This window comes from Colobus angolensis, unplaced genomic scaffold (assembly GCF_000951035.1).
Source record: "Colobus angolensis palliatus isolate OR3802 unplaced genomic scaffold, Cang.pa_1.0 Scaffold67, whole genome shotgun sequence".
Lineage (NCBI taxonomy): Eukaryota > Metazoa > Chordata > Mammalia > Primates > Cercopithecidae > Colobus > Colobus angolensis.
In genome coordinates, this window is record NW_012120376.1 from 8,403,972 (window position 1) to 8,421,090 (window position 17,119).

The 17,119-nt window shown below is 38.6% G+C and overlaps 1 protein-coding gene and 1 pseudogene across 1 annotated transcript; both read right to left on the reverse strand.

Moving 5' to 3' along the window:
- Nucleotides 1-6,924: 6,924 nt before the first annotated feature.
- LOC105500588 lies at nt 6,925-7,376 on the reverse strand (annotated as a pseudogene).
- An 8,515-nt stretch (nt 7,377-15,891) lies between these two features.
- On the reverse strand, nt 15,892-16,833 carry LOC105500589 (olfactory receptor 6C2-like). Its single transcript, XM_011926193.1, is given in 3 exon segments — nt 15,892-15,987; nt 15,990-16,155; nt 16,157-16,833. Coding segments are annotated over 3 exon segments (939 nt in total).
- Between the last annotated feature and the right edge of the window lie 286 nt (nt 16,834-17,119).

Genomic DNA, 17,119 nt, shown 5'->3' on the forward strand with positions numbered 1-17,119 from the left:
ATATATATATACGGCCAATTTTCAAATAAGTGGAAAAACCAGATATCCTTTGTGGCCCTATCTAAAATATTAGTGATGAGTCTTTTGTGTAATAGACTTTTGGGATACAGTACAGAAGAGGCTGCACTGAGGAAAATGTCCTCAGGGACATGTTTAATCGACAGTAGTGTAAGAAGCAGGGCCAGGTGTGCAACAATAAGTATCAGATTACAACACAAGAAGCATTTTTATTTGTATTTCTTGTTTCAGCATCATGTTAGGCATTTTTAAGACACTGAGGACTCCCCTTTCCAATTTAGCAATCCTGTAAAATAGGTAGATTAGTGTAAATATAGCTATTCAGATAATGAGAGAAAAAATTAGATAATTATTTCTATTCTGTATTCTAAAACAATTTTTTATATTCTTGTAACAGTGGAAAAGGCAAAGTGATAACTACTATTAATATTTTGTAGAATAAACTTTCAGACTTTTATAAATTTTTAAATATATATTGGTCTTTTATATATTTATGATTTTAATCTATTTTTGCATTTTTAAATTTATATTTTTATATTTATGTTTATCATTTATATAAAGAAATGTATGTGTATATATACATATGTAGTATATATACATATATGTAGTATATGTAGTATATATGTAGTATATGTATGTATATACACACATATATACGCATACACACACATTTATTTTTATATATATATTTGAGACCTAGTCTCACTCTTGCCCAGGCTGAAGTGCAGTGGCATGGTTTTGGCTCACTGCAATCTCTGCTTTGTGGGTTCAAGGGATTCTCGTACCTCAGCCTCCTGAGTAGCCCAAGTAACTGGGATTACAGACGTGCACTACCATGCCCAGCTAATTTTTGTCTCTTCTAGAGATGGGTTTTCCCCATCTTGGCCAGGCTGGTCTCAAACTCCTGGCCTCAAGTGATCCACCTGCCTTAGCCTCCCAAATTGCTGGGATTACAGGCATGAGCCACTGTGCCTGGCTCCTTATATTTTATTTTATAGGTCACATTTTTAGTACTTTTCTATACTTTGATTGTATGTCTAGATGTGATTTTCTTTGTATTTATCATGCTGTGAGTTTGCCAAGCTTCTTTAAATTTTTTTTTTTTAGTTCAATAACTTTAGTGGTACAAGTGGCTTTTTGTTACATAAATGAATTGTATGCTGGTGAAGTCAATGGCTTTTAGTGTACCTATCACACAAATAATGTCCATTGTACCCAACAGGTAATTTCTCAATCCTTATCCCCTTCCCACCTGTATTAGTTAGGGTTTTCTGGAGGGACAGGACCAATAGGATAGATGTATTTATGAAAAGGAGTTTATTAAGGAGAATTGACTCACATGATCACAAGGTGAAATCCTACAATAGGCCATCTGCAAGCTGAGAAGCAAGGAAGCCAGTCCAAGTCCCGAAACCTCAAAAGTAGGGAAGTTGACAGTGCAGCCTTCAGTCTGTGGCCAAAGGCCCAAGAGACCCAGGCCAACCACTGGTGTAGGTCCAAGAGTCCAAAAGCTGAAGAACTTAAAGTCCAATGTTCGAGGGCAGGAAGCATCCAGCATGGAGGAAAGATGGAAGCCATAAGACTTAACCAGTCTAGTCGTTCCACGTTCCTCTGCCTGCTTTATCCTAGAGGCACTAGCAGCTGATTAGATGGTGCCCACCCAGGATGATGGTGGGCCTGCCTCTCCTAGACCACAGACTGAAATGTTAATCTCCTTTGGCAACACCCTCACAGACACACCCAGGAACAATACTTTGCATCCTTCAATCCAATCAAGTTGACACTCAATATTAACCATCACAAATTCACCCCGTGTCAACTTGAACCCACAGACATCTCCTGAAATCATACATAATCTTCAAATAAAGACAATAATAAGGTCATAATTATACCTAATGTAATACAACTATCCTTCATACAACTGGAAACGCACCAATCCCCAACCCAAATGCTATTACATAAAGTTAACAACACTTAAATGCTGATATGATGTTAATAAATCTTATGTCACAAGATAAAGGAAAAAGAAGGAAACCAAAAGGAAGATATTTTCTTAGTAAAAATGTATACATGCACAAATATGTTCTTATCAAACTAAGGAGAAAATACTCATGACAATTACAATCCTTGTTTCTGCAACTGGTCATGTGGTAATAGCTGGTATTGATGATTAACTTCTTCTACTACCCATTCTGTATTCCCTTGGCCTTCAACAAGCACCTCAGCATGTCATGATTTTTTACCTGGTGGAGTGACCCAAACCTTTGTTCCTGAAGGGTCTGGGCCATTTATAGTCCTGCCTGAATTGGGCTGTTGTTTCCATTTACCTTAATCACAGGGCATGGTAATATTAAGAGATGTCCTAAGGGATCTCCTGTATTCCATGCCTACCCTTCCTTGCCTCCATTGTGGAGAAGTAGACTGATTTCATCTTGATAGTCTGGGTCAGTTACCCCAGCCAACACCATTACTCCTTTCGTAGTCTGTTGACTTAGAGATAGGAGGAGCCCAAAGTGTCCAGGTGACAATCTTGACTTCCAGTTTAATGGAATCATTGTTGTGTCTCTTGGTGATAGCATTCCTCCCTCTGGAACTAAGACCTCTAAGCCATCACAATGTAATGTTGCAGGAACAGGAAGCAAAAATTTTGGTAGTGGTCACTAGGGGTGTTGGTGAGTAGTGTCACTTCTGCTTCCACCCCTTGATTCCTGGGCCCATGAATCCTGACTATGGGAGAGACAGTACCATATATTGGGCACTGATTCAGAGCATACACAACTTTCTGGAGAACTTTGCCCAGCCCTCCAAGGTATTGTCACCTAGTTAACATTGTAATTGTGACTTCAAAAGGCCATAGGCAGTGGTTCTATCAATTCAATTGCTTTAGGATAATGTGGAACATGGTAAAACTAGTGAATTCCATGAGCATGAGCCCACCGCCACACTTCTTTAGCCATAAAGTGAGTGCCTTAGTAGGAGGCAATGCTGTGTGGAATACCATGACAGTGGATAAGGCATTCCATGAGTCCACGGATGGTAGTCTTGGCAGAAGCATTGAGCGCAGGATAGGTAAACCCATATCCAGAATAAGCGTTCATTCTGGTGAAGACACACTGCTGCCCTTTCTATGACTGAGAAGTCCAATATAATCAACTTGCCACCAAGTAGCTGGCTGATCACCCTGAGGAATGGTGCCATATTGAAGACCCCATGTTGATCTGTGCTGCTGGCAAATTGGGCACAGCTGCAGCACTTATAGCCCCCTTCTAGGATATACCTGAAGGACAGTGACAAAGGGAAATGGCCAGATGTGCGATTATATACTGCCTGGAAAAGCTGCAGACACTTAAGCGTCAGCCCTTGAAAGCAGCCAGGAGGGGGTATACCCTGCAAAGTCACAGGGTCAGAGCTGCCCAAGACCATGGGAACCCACCTCTTGCATCAACGTGACCTGGATGTGAGATACTGAGGGATTGTTGGGAAGGCATGATTGATTTTGAAATGTGAGGACGTGAGATTTGGTAGCGTCAGGGGTGGAATGATATGGTTTGGTTGTGTCCTCACCTAAATCTCATCTTGAATTGTAACTCCTACAATTCCCACATGTTGTGGGAGTAATGCGGTGGGAGTTGTGACAAAATTATGGGGGCGAGTCTTTCCTGCACTATTCTCATGATAGTGAATGAGCCTCATGAGATCTGATGGTTTTCAAAACAAGAGTTTTGTCTGCACAAGCTCTCTCTCTCTTTGCCTGTTGCCATTCATGTAAGGCATGACTTGCTCCTCCTTGTCTTCCTCCACGATTGTGAGGCTTCTCCAGCCATGTGGAACTCTGAGTCCAATTAAACCTCTTTCTTTTTTAAATTGCCCAGTCTCGGGTGTGTCTTTATCAGCAGTGTGAAAATGGATGAATACATGCCACTTGGCTCCTGCCACATCGATTCCCATTGTGTTTAAATTTTGTAGTTGAGTGATTGTGACTCCCACGTAAGATCTGGCCTACAGAGAAGATCTATCACAGAGCTCTTCAAGGATGCAGGTGCTGCCCTCACAAATCTATTTTGCCAAGTACTGGTCAAGGGTGTGTCTTCTGGACCAGCTGGGATGAGTGTGTCTAAGGTGACTAATCCACTCTAGCATCCCAATCTCCCTGAGCCTTTGGATCCCTTCCTCTACATTAAACCAAGGGAGATCAGACATTTCCAGTTTGCTTACAGTGGGTCATCTTTTAATCCATATTTCAGCTAACCAAGCAAATATACTATTAGAACCTTTTTTTTTTTTAACTCCTCAAGCTGCAATATTAAACGCGGAATCCCTACTTATTGGGCACAAACCAATACATTCAGCCTGATCCAACTTTATGTTCCTTCCACCATTATCCCACACCCTTAATATCCATTCCCATCTCTGTTCTCCAGATTTCAGCTTATACAAATTAGAAAACTTAAGCAATTCTTTTGAAGTGTAGTGCACCTTATCATGGGTTACACTAGAACTTCACCTCTAGGGGTCTGCTGAACTTTAATTATAGGACTAGAAGCAGTCAGGGGCATTGGGGATGGGTACTGAGGAAAATCAGCAATATCTTGCCTGGCAACTGCTTGAGGGGAAGCATTGCTATTGCCTCAGGCAGTGCAGGGTTAATCTCCTGAGACAAAGGTGCAAAGGCTGATGGCAGCATGGGTGGGGGAGGGGATATTGCCACCACTGGGGATGGAGAGACTGTTTCCTCTGGCAAAAAAGGCTCATCAGAATTTAGGAGCTTAGTGCTCCCAGCCTCATCAGGGTCCTCCCATACATCCCCATTCCAAGTTGCAGGGTCCCGTTTTTTCCCCAACCAATGCCCTCATTTTAACAGTAGACACCTGGCGAGGCTGTGCATGCACCTTTTGTTGCAGGTCAGCCATTGGCATGATTAAAGCTTGTGTCTGATTTTCCATAATTTCAACTCTTTCTCTATTGGAGATAAGACCCTCATTCAGGGCAATCTTAGAAGTTGAGGCTCAATATGTGCGCCTGGAGACAGCAGATAGAACCCCTGAGTTTATCGTTTTCTTTCATCACTTTGTCCAGTGAACTTAGGAGCAACCAAAAAACTTCATTATATTCCTTGGTTCTCCACATATGGTCAAAGGTATTATGTGTAGAGTTGCTAAACTCCTTGCCTCTCACATGTGGTGAAGCAGGAGTATTAAATGTGTTTATTTTGCATAACTCTCTCAACAGTTCACACCAAGGACTATCAGTATTTTTCATACTGTTAGAAATAGAATCCTTAGCATTTTTGGGTCTAATGATATTAAGCAGCCAACTCCAGGAACTCCAAAACCAATGAAAGAACTCCATCCTTAATATTCTGTTCCTCTAGAATCACTCCTGGTACCAAAATCTGTATTAGAGTTCTCTAGAGGGACAGGACTAATAGGATGGATGTATATATGAAAGGGAGTTTATTAAGGAGTATTGACTCACATGATCACAACATAAAGTCCCACAATAGGCCATCTGCAAGCTGAGAAGCAAGGAAGCCAGTCCGAGTCCCAAAACCTCAAAAGTAGGGAAGCTGACAGTGCAGCCTTTAGTTTGTGGCCAATGGCCCAAGAGACCCTGGCAAACCACTGGTGTAGGTCCAAGAGTCCAAAAGCTGAAGAGCTTGGAGTCTGATGCTCAAAGGCAGGAAGCATCCAGCACTGGGGAAAGATGGAAGCCAGAAGTCTTTCACCAGTTTAGTCCTTTCACATTACTGTGCCTGCTTTTAAGAGGTGCTAGCAGCTGATTAGATGGTACCCACCCAGATAGAGGGTGGGTCTGCCTCTCCTAGACCACTGACTGAAATGTTAATCTCCTTTGGCATCACCCTCACAGACATACACAGGAACAATACTTTGTGTCCTTCAATCCAATCAAGTTGACATTCAATATTAACCATCACACTACTCCCCCCACTTCTGTGTCTCCAGTGTCCATTATACCACTCTGTATGCCTTTGCACATTTACAACTTAGCTCCTACTTATAAATTAGAGCATGTTGCATTTGGTTTTTCGTTCTTGAATTACTTCATTTAGAATAATGACTTTAGTTCCATCCAAGTTTCTGCAAAAGACATTATTTCATTCTTTTTTATGGCTGAGTAGTATTCCATGGTGTGCATATATCATATTTTCTTTATTGGCTCATTGGTTGATGGAGGCTTAGGTTGGTTCCATATGTTTCCAATTGTGAATTGTGCTGCAATGAACATGTGTGTGCAGATGTCTTTGTTAATATAGTGACTTCTTTTCCTTTGGGTAGATACTCACTAGTGGAATTGCTGCATTGAGTGGTAGATCTACTTTTAGTTCTGTGAGAAATCTCCATGCTGTTTTCCATAGAGGTTGTATTTATTTGCATTCTCACCAGCAGTGTGTAGGTGTTCCCTTTTCACCACATCCATGCCAACATCTATTGTTTTATGACCTTTTAATAATGGCCATTCTGGGGGTGGAGAGTGGGTAAGGTGGTATCTTATTGTGGTTTTAACTTGCATTTTCTTGATGATTAGTGATGTTGAGCATTTTTTCATATAGTTTTTGGCCATTTGTATATCTTTTTTTTGAGAAATATCTGTTCATATCATTTGCCCACTTTTTAATGGAATTATTATTATATTTATTTATTTATTTTTTGCACAGCTAGCTGGGGTTTTATTTTGTAAAAAACAAAAAATGAATTGTTTTGTAGCTGGAGGTATGGGCAAAGGGGGTCCCCCAGGCAGTAAACTCCCCCTTGTGGGTGGGCTGAGGGCTAGGGCTGAGGCTCAGGGTGGGTCTCCCTATCCCTGTGCTCCTCTGCACAGCGGCCTCCCCTCATAGATCTGGTGCACCTGCAGGAAGGGCAGGCTGGGAGGGGCTGCCATGGCTGTTCACTTGGGCAGGAGGTCAGAGGACTTGGACACCAGCTTTCCATCGCAGGTCTCGATCTTCATCACAACAATGGCCCTGGGGAGCTGGTGCAGCTGAACAAGCCATAGCTGAGGCCGGGGCTTGTGAGGCCCCCATAAGCCGAGCTCAGGCCATTTGCATAGCCACTAGTACTAATGGTCTTTGTATAGATACTCATGTTCTGCATCGCAGACTCCAGTCGGCTCTCTTCACCTGCCAGCAGCTTCTTGTAGGTGGCGATCTCGATGTCCACGGCCAGCTTGACTTTCATCAGCTCCTGATACTCACAGAGCTACTGTGTCATGTCCTGCTTAGCCCACTGCAGGGCGGCCTCCTGCTCAGACAGCTTGGTGTTGGCATCCCTGACTGCCAGCTCCCTGCGCTGCTCAGCATCTGTGATGGTGGCCTCCAGGGAAGCCCTCTGGCCTTTCATCAGGTGCCTAGTTTGTGAATATTTTCTCCCATTCTGCAGGTTGTCTGTTTACTCTGCTGATTATATACCAACCTTCTTAAACCTATACATTTACTTATTTCCCAAGATATGGAAAATTTCTAGCCATAGTTTACTTAAACAATTTTTTTGCCTCATTTTCTCTTTTATCTCCTTCTGGGATTCAAATTACACTTAGGCTAGACTTTGACATTGAACCTAAATCCAAGAATATCTGTAATTAAAAAAACTCAATTTCCCTCTAAGGATTAGATAATTTTTATTCTTCTAATTTCAAGATCATTCCCTTTTTCTTCTGTAATCTCTATTCTGTTAATAAGCCGAAAGAGTTAGTTTTACAGCTATATATCGTATCTTTCATTTCTAATACTGTCATTAAAATTTTTATTTATCTTCTGAGGTTTCTTAACATTTTATTTATTTTGAGTATCTTATTGTATCTCACAAAGTGTAATTGTATAGACTGATTTAAAATACCAATATCTTGGTCATCTTTGACTTGGTACCTACCAATTGTCCTTTCAGTAAGTGCTTGCCTTTTGGATGGTCTACATTTCACTGGTTCTTTGCATATCCAGTAATTTTGGATTAGATCTTGTACATTGTGAATATTACATTGCTTAAACTCTGGGTTATGTTATATTCTTCTGGGAGATGTAAACCATTTTTTTTTTTAGCCAGTAATCAACCCTGTTAGTCTCAGACTACAAACTCAGTATTGCTTTCTGCAGTGTTGGTTCAAGTATCAGCTGAATATTTTAAGGCTTTGCTAAGGCTATTTTTGTTATGAACCATGGCTATGTGTTTCAGAGTTAAGCCTGGAATTTGTTCACACCTGTATACATTAAGGGATCCTTCAGAAAGGCTGTACCATGTATATTTTACAGATGGATGTATAAAATGCTTCTGCATATGTGTTTGATTTAAAGTAAGAAAAAAAAAAGTAAAGTCATCTATGTATTCAGAAATGTCTTTTGGAGTTCAGGAATAAGAATAACCAAAAGTTAGCTTCAGAGCAGTGATACTAAGAGGCATGATGATAAGAGAGTTTATCTGAGGAAAGAATATTAAAAAATAATTTGATGGTGCCTGAGGAAAACTATAGAAACAACCTCATTTAAAGTATACATGAATGAAGATGGTTAGGAAGACACCTAAATAGGAGAGAAATCAGGAACATGTGGTATTATGAGAACCACAGAAGGTGAGCGCTTCATGAATGCATGTTAACAATGTCATTTCCCACCTGAATATGAGTTATAGCTGAGACCTTGCTATGAATTAACTGCAATAGCTTGGGGGAAAATCCATTATTAATCTTTATGATTCTTTTTTTTTTTAAACTGTATGTTGTAAAATGTGTTTTCCATGCACTATAAGGTTTGTGGATGATTAAATAAGAGAGTAAATCATACCATGAACCCACAAAAAGTGAGGAATTAGTTAATTTGATCTCCATAGTGTGTTTCTATATATTTTGTAGCTGTAACCTATAATCTACTCTTGTTCTAAGCTTTCAGAAGTGTGTCTGAGTATACCCTCCTAGGTAATGACACTCATATCAATTTTATAAGAATCAGTCTGGCTGAGCACATAATCGAGGGTTAAGAATGAGTTAGTAGGAAGCCTACTGTTTATTTTATCCCTTTCCTAGGGATGTCTGAGAAAGAAAGGAAAACGTGACCCCATAAAATTCCTTTTACCAGGTATTTAATTAATAACAGACCTCCTGAGGAACATACTTAGCCAAGAGATCTTTTCAATGAGGTATTTCTAGCAGGATTATACAGTTTTTCAATGTTGGTTATTGTTAATAAACCTGGAATTTTGGACTTAAGGGTCATGGGGCTTACTGGGAAATGATTTGTAAGTGATGTAACTAATGGTGCATAAAAATGAGATGCTTTATAACTGAAGTGGCTCCTTTTTTTCAAACAATGCTCCAAATGCATCACTTAAATCTTTAATGTCAGATCCAAATCATATCAAATTCTTCATAGGAATATATGGACATTTTATGAAAGCTGCACCTGTGAGTCCCGAGCCTTTTCAAAGGAAAATGCTTGACCTATAACTTGCTATCACCAGTGTCTTTGGAAACAATGAACAAAGTTTAAAATTCATGTTGAATCTGATTTAACAATGCAACATTTCTGGTATGTAAGATTTCTTTTATGATCAGAATGGTGCTTTAGATCCATGAATCATAACAACTAATGAGGTTTTGGCAAGGGTTGAATAGCAGAGAGAGAGAAAGAGGATGGCTAACAAATCATCGTTGGTATGAAGTGATGAAAATCTTTAGGAGACTGAGGTTGCAAGTCTTACCAATGGAAATTGGATTAAATAGAGGCCCAGAGGAAATAGGTAAGTAGAAAAACAGATAATACAATGCATAATGCAAATTAGAAGAATATTCCATTGTTTTATCTGAAGGAAGAAACTTGAGTCATAGGAGAAAACAAAAGGCTTTCTTGTTGGAAAGCCTTCACATGCTCGTCTGGCCACCTGGGAAGAAATTCTATCACTCTCAACTCAGATGAACTCAACTGAGACCTCTGATTAACCTGAATGACTGGACAAATAGAGGCAAAGATATGCTGTCAAAGAACTAGAATATTTTATGAGGAAACAGCAGCAAGAACCTACTGAATCTTAACTGGTGTTATTATTGTTTATTCTTAAAATGAATAATAAGAGAGCACTTCATTAATTGTAGGTACTGCTGAATAGAAGGAATAATTTAGACTGATGACCTAAGTGACTTTAAACTCTTGTGAGGGGATATGGCCAGAGTGATAACAGTGACCAGTGACCTTATTCCAGTGGGTAAAGGTAGAGGTTATGCAGACTCACCCTGAGAGAGATATGTTTCCATCCCCTTCTTGACCCATAATTGAAATATTCCTTCTTATATGGGGATATCTCATGAATCAGGCAACTCTAGAAAGAACTTATGATGACAAGAAAGGCAGACTTAAGTTAATATTGTTAATGCACACCATTAAGGATACTGTCATGAATGAGGCCAACTCTGGACACCCTTCATCACTTTATTCTCAGAAGGTCAAAAAGATATTTAGGAGGCTGTATGTGAATGGTTAATTTAGTTATCATGCATGGGGTTACATGATGAAAAAATTATGTTATATAAAAGAGAGGTCAGTCAAGGGAAGAAATGAAAAGATGCGGCTGTAAGTTATAATTAAATAACCGAGTTGTTCAGACAATTTTTGGGGGAACAATATTGTAAAAAGAACAATTGATAGGATGCTACCAAAGCGTTAATAGTAAAAAATCAATTTTAGTGTCTTAGAAAGCCCCTTTAGCCTTACAGGCACATCTTAAAGTGCTCATTCAAATTTGTTCAATTTATCCCAGCCTGTTAGAATCCATATCTACCAGAGGATGGTGATCTAGAGTGACACATTTTTGAACAGGATGTTAAATTTACTCCCTCAGTTAAACTATGGAATCTGACAGAGATGGACTGAGGGACCAACATCTACATGCCCAAACCTTTGTAGGGTATCTTGTAACTATTCAGAAAAAGTTATGTATTTTACTGCTACCAATGCATAAAAAGGGAAAAGTAAAGAGATTATGTAAACATATATCCCATAATACGTTTAATGCAAGGGGCTTATAAAAAATTGGAAAGGGCAGTTATTCAGAAGCAGTGGTTGATAAATATTGAAAAGCTAGAATTTTATTTAAATAATTACTTCCCCACAGTGCTTACAAGTGGAAGTAAGACAGACACCTTACTGGAAAGGTTTATAGAACAGGAGATGTGAATGAAGGTTGGGTGGTTTTATAACTTCACAACTTTGTATATATTACTTTTAGTTCTGTTTTTTCTTTTCAAATGGTGGTCCTGGGCCAGTTTTGAATTCACGGGTGCCTGGGCAGAGGGACATCAATAGTTAAGGCTTAATATCCATACCATTACATTTAGCTGCATGTATTTCTAGTGATACTTTAAGGTGGGTTGTAATTTCACTCATGTAGCCAATTTAGAGCTAACTGTCAATGTGGCCCCCTTACTAAATGGCAGGAGCAGGTTAGTGATAGTTTATATGTCATATCTGGAGACAGCAACTTGGAGGGAGAGCAGAAGAGAAGCATTACCAGCCTTCTGTGACTCCCTGTCCTTTAGGTGAAAACTATTGCTGAGATAGAAAAACCAGACCACAAGGCATAAGTATTATCGAAACAGGTAATAAATGAAAACTGGTGGAGGTCATGGCAACTGAGGAGGACACTCATAAGAAGTTCACAATGACAGAGTAAAATTTCCATGAAAGCATCTCAGAACAAGAGCATAACTTACATCTGGTGCTGAGTAATGACCAAAGCAGGCCTAAAAATTCCACTGAAAATTTGGAGAAAAGAAGTGACGCAAAAATCCTCTGCCCTGAACCTCACTGTTCTGTTACCTGGCCAGAGGCATTATTATATTCACTTCATGGTTCAGTTGGCTCTATCTGTCATTCTAGTTGTTTGTCAGATGATTTCTTAGGATTAATATTAATGGATTACTTAAAGCAGGGACTTCCTTTTATGGTTGAAAAAGAAAATGATGGTGTGTTGAAAAGACATGTGTCTGCATATGATTGGAAAGAGTTGACTACTATCAAATATGAATATGAACGAAATAATTTTAAGCAAAACAAAGGAACCTGGTCAGACTGAAGAGAAGTGAATATGGGTGTGGTTATACAGATCAGCAACAATAATCACCCTCTTGGGATATGCAGTGGCCTTATATGAGCAGCATTATGGCATCCACGGATTGAGTTTTGTATAGGAAAATAATATAATTGATTCACAGTTTCCTAGAGTGCACAAGACTTACAAACGCATACAATATATCTCTCAGTTGTACTCATTTTACTATCCAGTTGGGAGCAACATATGTAATGGCTTGATCAGCAGTCTCTACGTTGCCGTATATTCTTTGTAAATACTAGGAGCAAGTCTCGCAGTACCAAGTCAGGTGAAAATAACATTTTTGTGGGCTCATTATCATAAGAACAAAGACTTGCCAAATCAAACAGAAACATTAAGGAAGCTCTCTTCTAGGAGACTCTGGATATCAACTTGGGAGGAAAATGAAGCTACTTGTAATTGGCTGATCAAATAATAGCACAATGAAACACCATATTTGTCAAGTAAGCTTGGAGAAACCTTATATCCTCACCCAGGAAGGACTATGAATCTTCTTATCATTTAGAATCTGATATTGTTAAGTTTGTGGTCACAAGTACCACCAGCCTAGGAAGGAGATGGGGATGGTGCATTTATGTCCATATAAGCCTAAATTGTAGTAGAACATGACTGGAAAATAAAGAAGAAATAATGTATTTTTCCCATTGGGAGGGTAGATGGGGTATTGTTACAGATTGAAACCAGTTTCTGTCAAGGCCTATAATGATACCTGGGACCAACCAGAAAAAAACCCAAGATTTACTGAAAAATGTCCTAGTTACTGGGAATATGTTTTATAAAACAAAAGGTCATTAAGGTAAATAATAAAGAAGGATACCATACTTGTAACTGATGTATGATGTATCAAACATTAGTGTCTTTACCACAGCTGCCAGATGTAAGAAATTCTTAGTAAAGTTATTGATAGAATTAAATGAAAACCAGACCTGTGCAGATGATGTATATTTTAAAACCCTAAATTATATAAACCTTTGGGAACAGATCGGCCAGAAAAAGCTGTAAATTAAGCTGTAGGAAAATTATACACACCATTAAACACCTCCATCAACACCTGAAGGATTAAAAAATTCTCCATACCATTACCTTAGAGAGAGCTTGTCATTTCAGTTCTTAAGGTCTCTTTACCCAAAGAGTAAATTTAAGTAATTTTGTCAAATTCCAAGTGGCTCTTTTTTATTTTTAATTTATTCATATTTCAAAAGTGGAATATCTTGTGGGGATAGTTAATGGATATAAGAAATAATTCTGTAATGTCTGATATATGGTTTTATATTCCTTGGACCAGACTATTTTATTAATATACAGCCCAGCAAAAAATGAGTTAAAATTATTTTCCATCTCCTTATGCAGATATGCAGATTTTTTTCTAGTTTGGGTTTTCCTTGGGCTTATAGGCATTTTATGGTCTAGGCTTTATGCTAGCGTATGTGTTCAGATTCTTCACCTGAGACCTCATATCTCCATGCAGATGTTCAAACCTAAGCTTCCTAGTTTCATAGTTTGACAATCTCCTCACCCTTCCCCTCTATACTCTGTCTCTACTCACTCTCTTGATCTGTTTCAGGCAACTTGGGATTTGTTTTTATTTTCTGAGTGCAGTAATGCACTTAAATGTGTGTACGTGTATGTGTGTATATATACATATATCTCCATATATCCAAATGGACATATGCATGTTTGTAAGTATATGTATATATTTGTATTTTTATTTATAACTTCTGGATGATTCTAAACAATATCTTTTTTTTTTTTTTTTTTTTGAGACGGAGTCTGGCTCTGTCGCCCAGGCTGGAGTGCAGTGGCCGGATCTCAGCTCACTGCAAGCTCCGCCTCCCAGGTTTACGCCATTCTCCTGCCTCAGCCTCCTGAGTAGCTGGGACTACAGGCACCCGCCACCGTGCCCGGCTAGTTTTTTGTATTTTTTAGTAGAGACGGGGTTTCACCATTAGCCAGGATGGTCTCGATCTCCTGACCTCGTGATCCGCCCGTCTCGGCCTCCCAAAGTGCTGGGATTACAGGCTTGAGCCACCGCGCCCGGCCAACAATATCTTGTAACCTATCTTCATCCACTGTAGTTGTAAAATAAAGTGCTATATTTATAATTTTGCTATTGTATTATATATGTTTCATCCTGTTAATTACTTTTAGCCTTAAAATCTTCTTAATATTTCAAAATAAAAATCATTGCTTAGTGCATTGGTTTGGAAGAGACTACTGTGAGAATTGCTTCTTCATTTTCCTGTGAGTTTACACATATAATTTTTCTTATTCTTCAAAATATATTATGTGGCTTTTGTTCATCACAGATTGAGTTTGTAGAAAATTGATTTTCATCATCTTTTAATATATGCTAATTATGTAGGATAACATATTAAAGAGGGCATGGATGTATAATTGTAGACGCATTCTTCTCATGAATGGCTGATGATCTCTGCCACCTACAATCTGTGACTTCAGAGGCTACCCTGCAAATTAGCATCTACAGGCAAGAGAGAAAAGAACATGAAAATTTCCTCAAATTGAACTTTGAAAACTTCTGATTTGATTCCAATAAGTTTTATGTGCTAGAAATCCCAGACAAATTTTCTTTCTAGGCATATTATTAAATTTTCTCATTTCTTTACCTTCTTTTATTTTTGTAAATAAATGGGGGCCAATTTATGCCTATCTGAAGCAAAATCCTAGCTAGAAAAGAGAAGATATACTCATAAAATGATTTATGCATAGAATTGAAGTCATACTTTTTTTTTCTTAATGTCTTTTTAGTCTTATTTATTCATTTTAATTCTTATTGTTTAGGATTTGGAAATATTGGATCTTCTGAATTTATTATACTACGGTTTTCTGCATCCTGTTTAATCCCTTTAATTTCTGCTCTCACATATGCCAGCTTTAGCTCAGGCTCATGCCTATTCTTCAGTATCTTTCCAAAAAGTAGCAAATAATACCCACCCCGCCCCCCCCACACTACTGGCTTTATCTGACTACTTCCCATGAGCTATTATCTTAGCAGACTGTTAGTCTGCCTTCCAAATTCAGGTAACTAACTACCTTACTACATGTTTTCCCAGGACATTACAATAATTTTCATGTTTCTAGTCTTTTGTCAGTTTCCTCACTACTTGCAAATGCCATATATATTAAGTTTTTGTTATAATAGCTGACAAATTTAAGATATATTCCATGGACAATAGCTCAGACAGAGCTGAAATTTATTTCTTGCAGAAATGATTTATGGAGATTTCAGTTTGGTGGTGACCGAGGAGGTCTTTTTATAGGTCTTTACACAAGCAGGCTTTCTCAAGCTCACTCATCATTAACATGAAGCTTACAAAGTCATTTTAGCTTGGGTATCTGGCCGGTAGATGGGGAAAAGTGAGAGGGTATCACATGTTGGGTATTTTTATAGGCCACTTTTAGAAATGCTGCATATTACTTCTACATCCACTCTATTATTTATAACTTAAAATAAATAGCCATATCTATTAGTGCGGGAAAAGATGGTGGAAAAAATGTGATCTACTGTGTTTCCAGAGTTAACAGTTAAATAGCAATTTCAGCTAGATCTTAAAAGTAAGCATCCTCAAGAGAGTTTGGTGTTAATGGGGATCAAGAATGGAATAGTCAGTTCACAGTAAACAAGTTTAAAGAGAAATTGTGAATATCAATATGAATGTAGAATATATAGTGAAATAGTATCAAAAGCTCCAGATTTTGTGCTCATTCTTCCTTCCTTTTAGCTGGATTTATCAACTCGTTTTTCCCTTTACACCTTTGAGAGAAATGCTATTTTTTAAATTGAGTCATTGAAAGCTTGCTTCACTTGCTTGTTTCTTAGTGTGTAAATAAAGGGATTCAACATTGCATTGGTGAAATAGAAGTAATAAGGAGTGAAATCCCTTTATTAATAGCCACCTCATCCTTTGCTGAAGGCTTGACATAAATGAAGATGCAACTACCATAAGTAATGGGAACAACAGTCATGTGGGAAGAACAAGTGGAAAAGGCCTTTTTCCTTTGCTGGGAAGAGTATTCTCAGAACCGTTTTGATGATATAAATGTAAGAAAGAACTACACACATGAGGGTGATGATGAATGTCAGCACGGCACACACTATCACCATCTGCTCTATCAACCACGTGTCTGAGCAAGAGATCTTTAGAATGGGAGATGCATCACAGCAAAAATGATCAATAATATTTGAGTCACAGAATTCCAGGCCCAAACCCCAACTAATTGGTGGGAGAATGATGATCAGTGCTGCTACCCAACAGAAAAGGATGACGTTCTTGCAGATTCTGCTGTTCGTGATGGTCATGTAATGCAGTGGTTTACAGATGGCCACATAGCGGTCATAGGACATGGTAGCCAGGAGAAAAAACTCTGCTACTGCAAAGAGGTCTGTAAACAACAGTTGACTGGCACAAGCATCATAGGTAATGGACTTGTCCCCAGAGGATATGCTATACAAGAATCTGGGAACACAAGCAGTTGTGAATGAAATTTCTAGGAAGGAGAAATTTTGGAGAAAAAGATACATAGGTGTTTTAAGGTGAGAATCAATCAGTGTGAGGGTGATGATGGTTAGATTTCCAGATAAACTCAAGGTGTAAGAAAGAAATAGAAAGACAAAAAGCAGAATTTGTAGCTGAACGTCATCTGTCAGTCCCAGCAAGATGAAGGTTGTTATTGCTGTTTGATTCTTCATCCTTAATTGTTGTCTCTTGCCCAATCTGCTGGAAACAGTAAGAAAGGCTTTCTATGAGGAGTTCCAGAGTTCTAGTTAGCTTCTAACCTCAAGAAAAGTGAACTTGAGAGTGATTCCTATACAACTGACTAGTGGGGAAGCAAACATACAACACATGCTAATGTTTGATCACCTCCTCTTTATGCCACACAAACTATTTGTCTTTGAATCACATATTTTATACTGCTGCATCTAATGAATATACAATCTAGCTGTAATTGGTATCAGCTCAACGTATTATCTTATA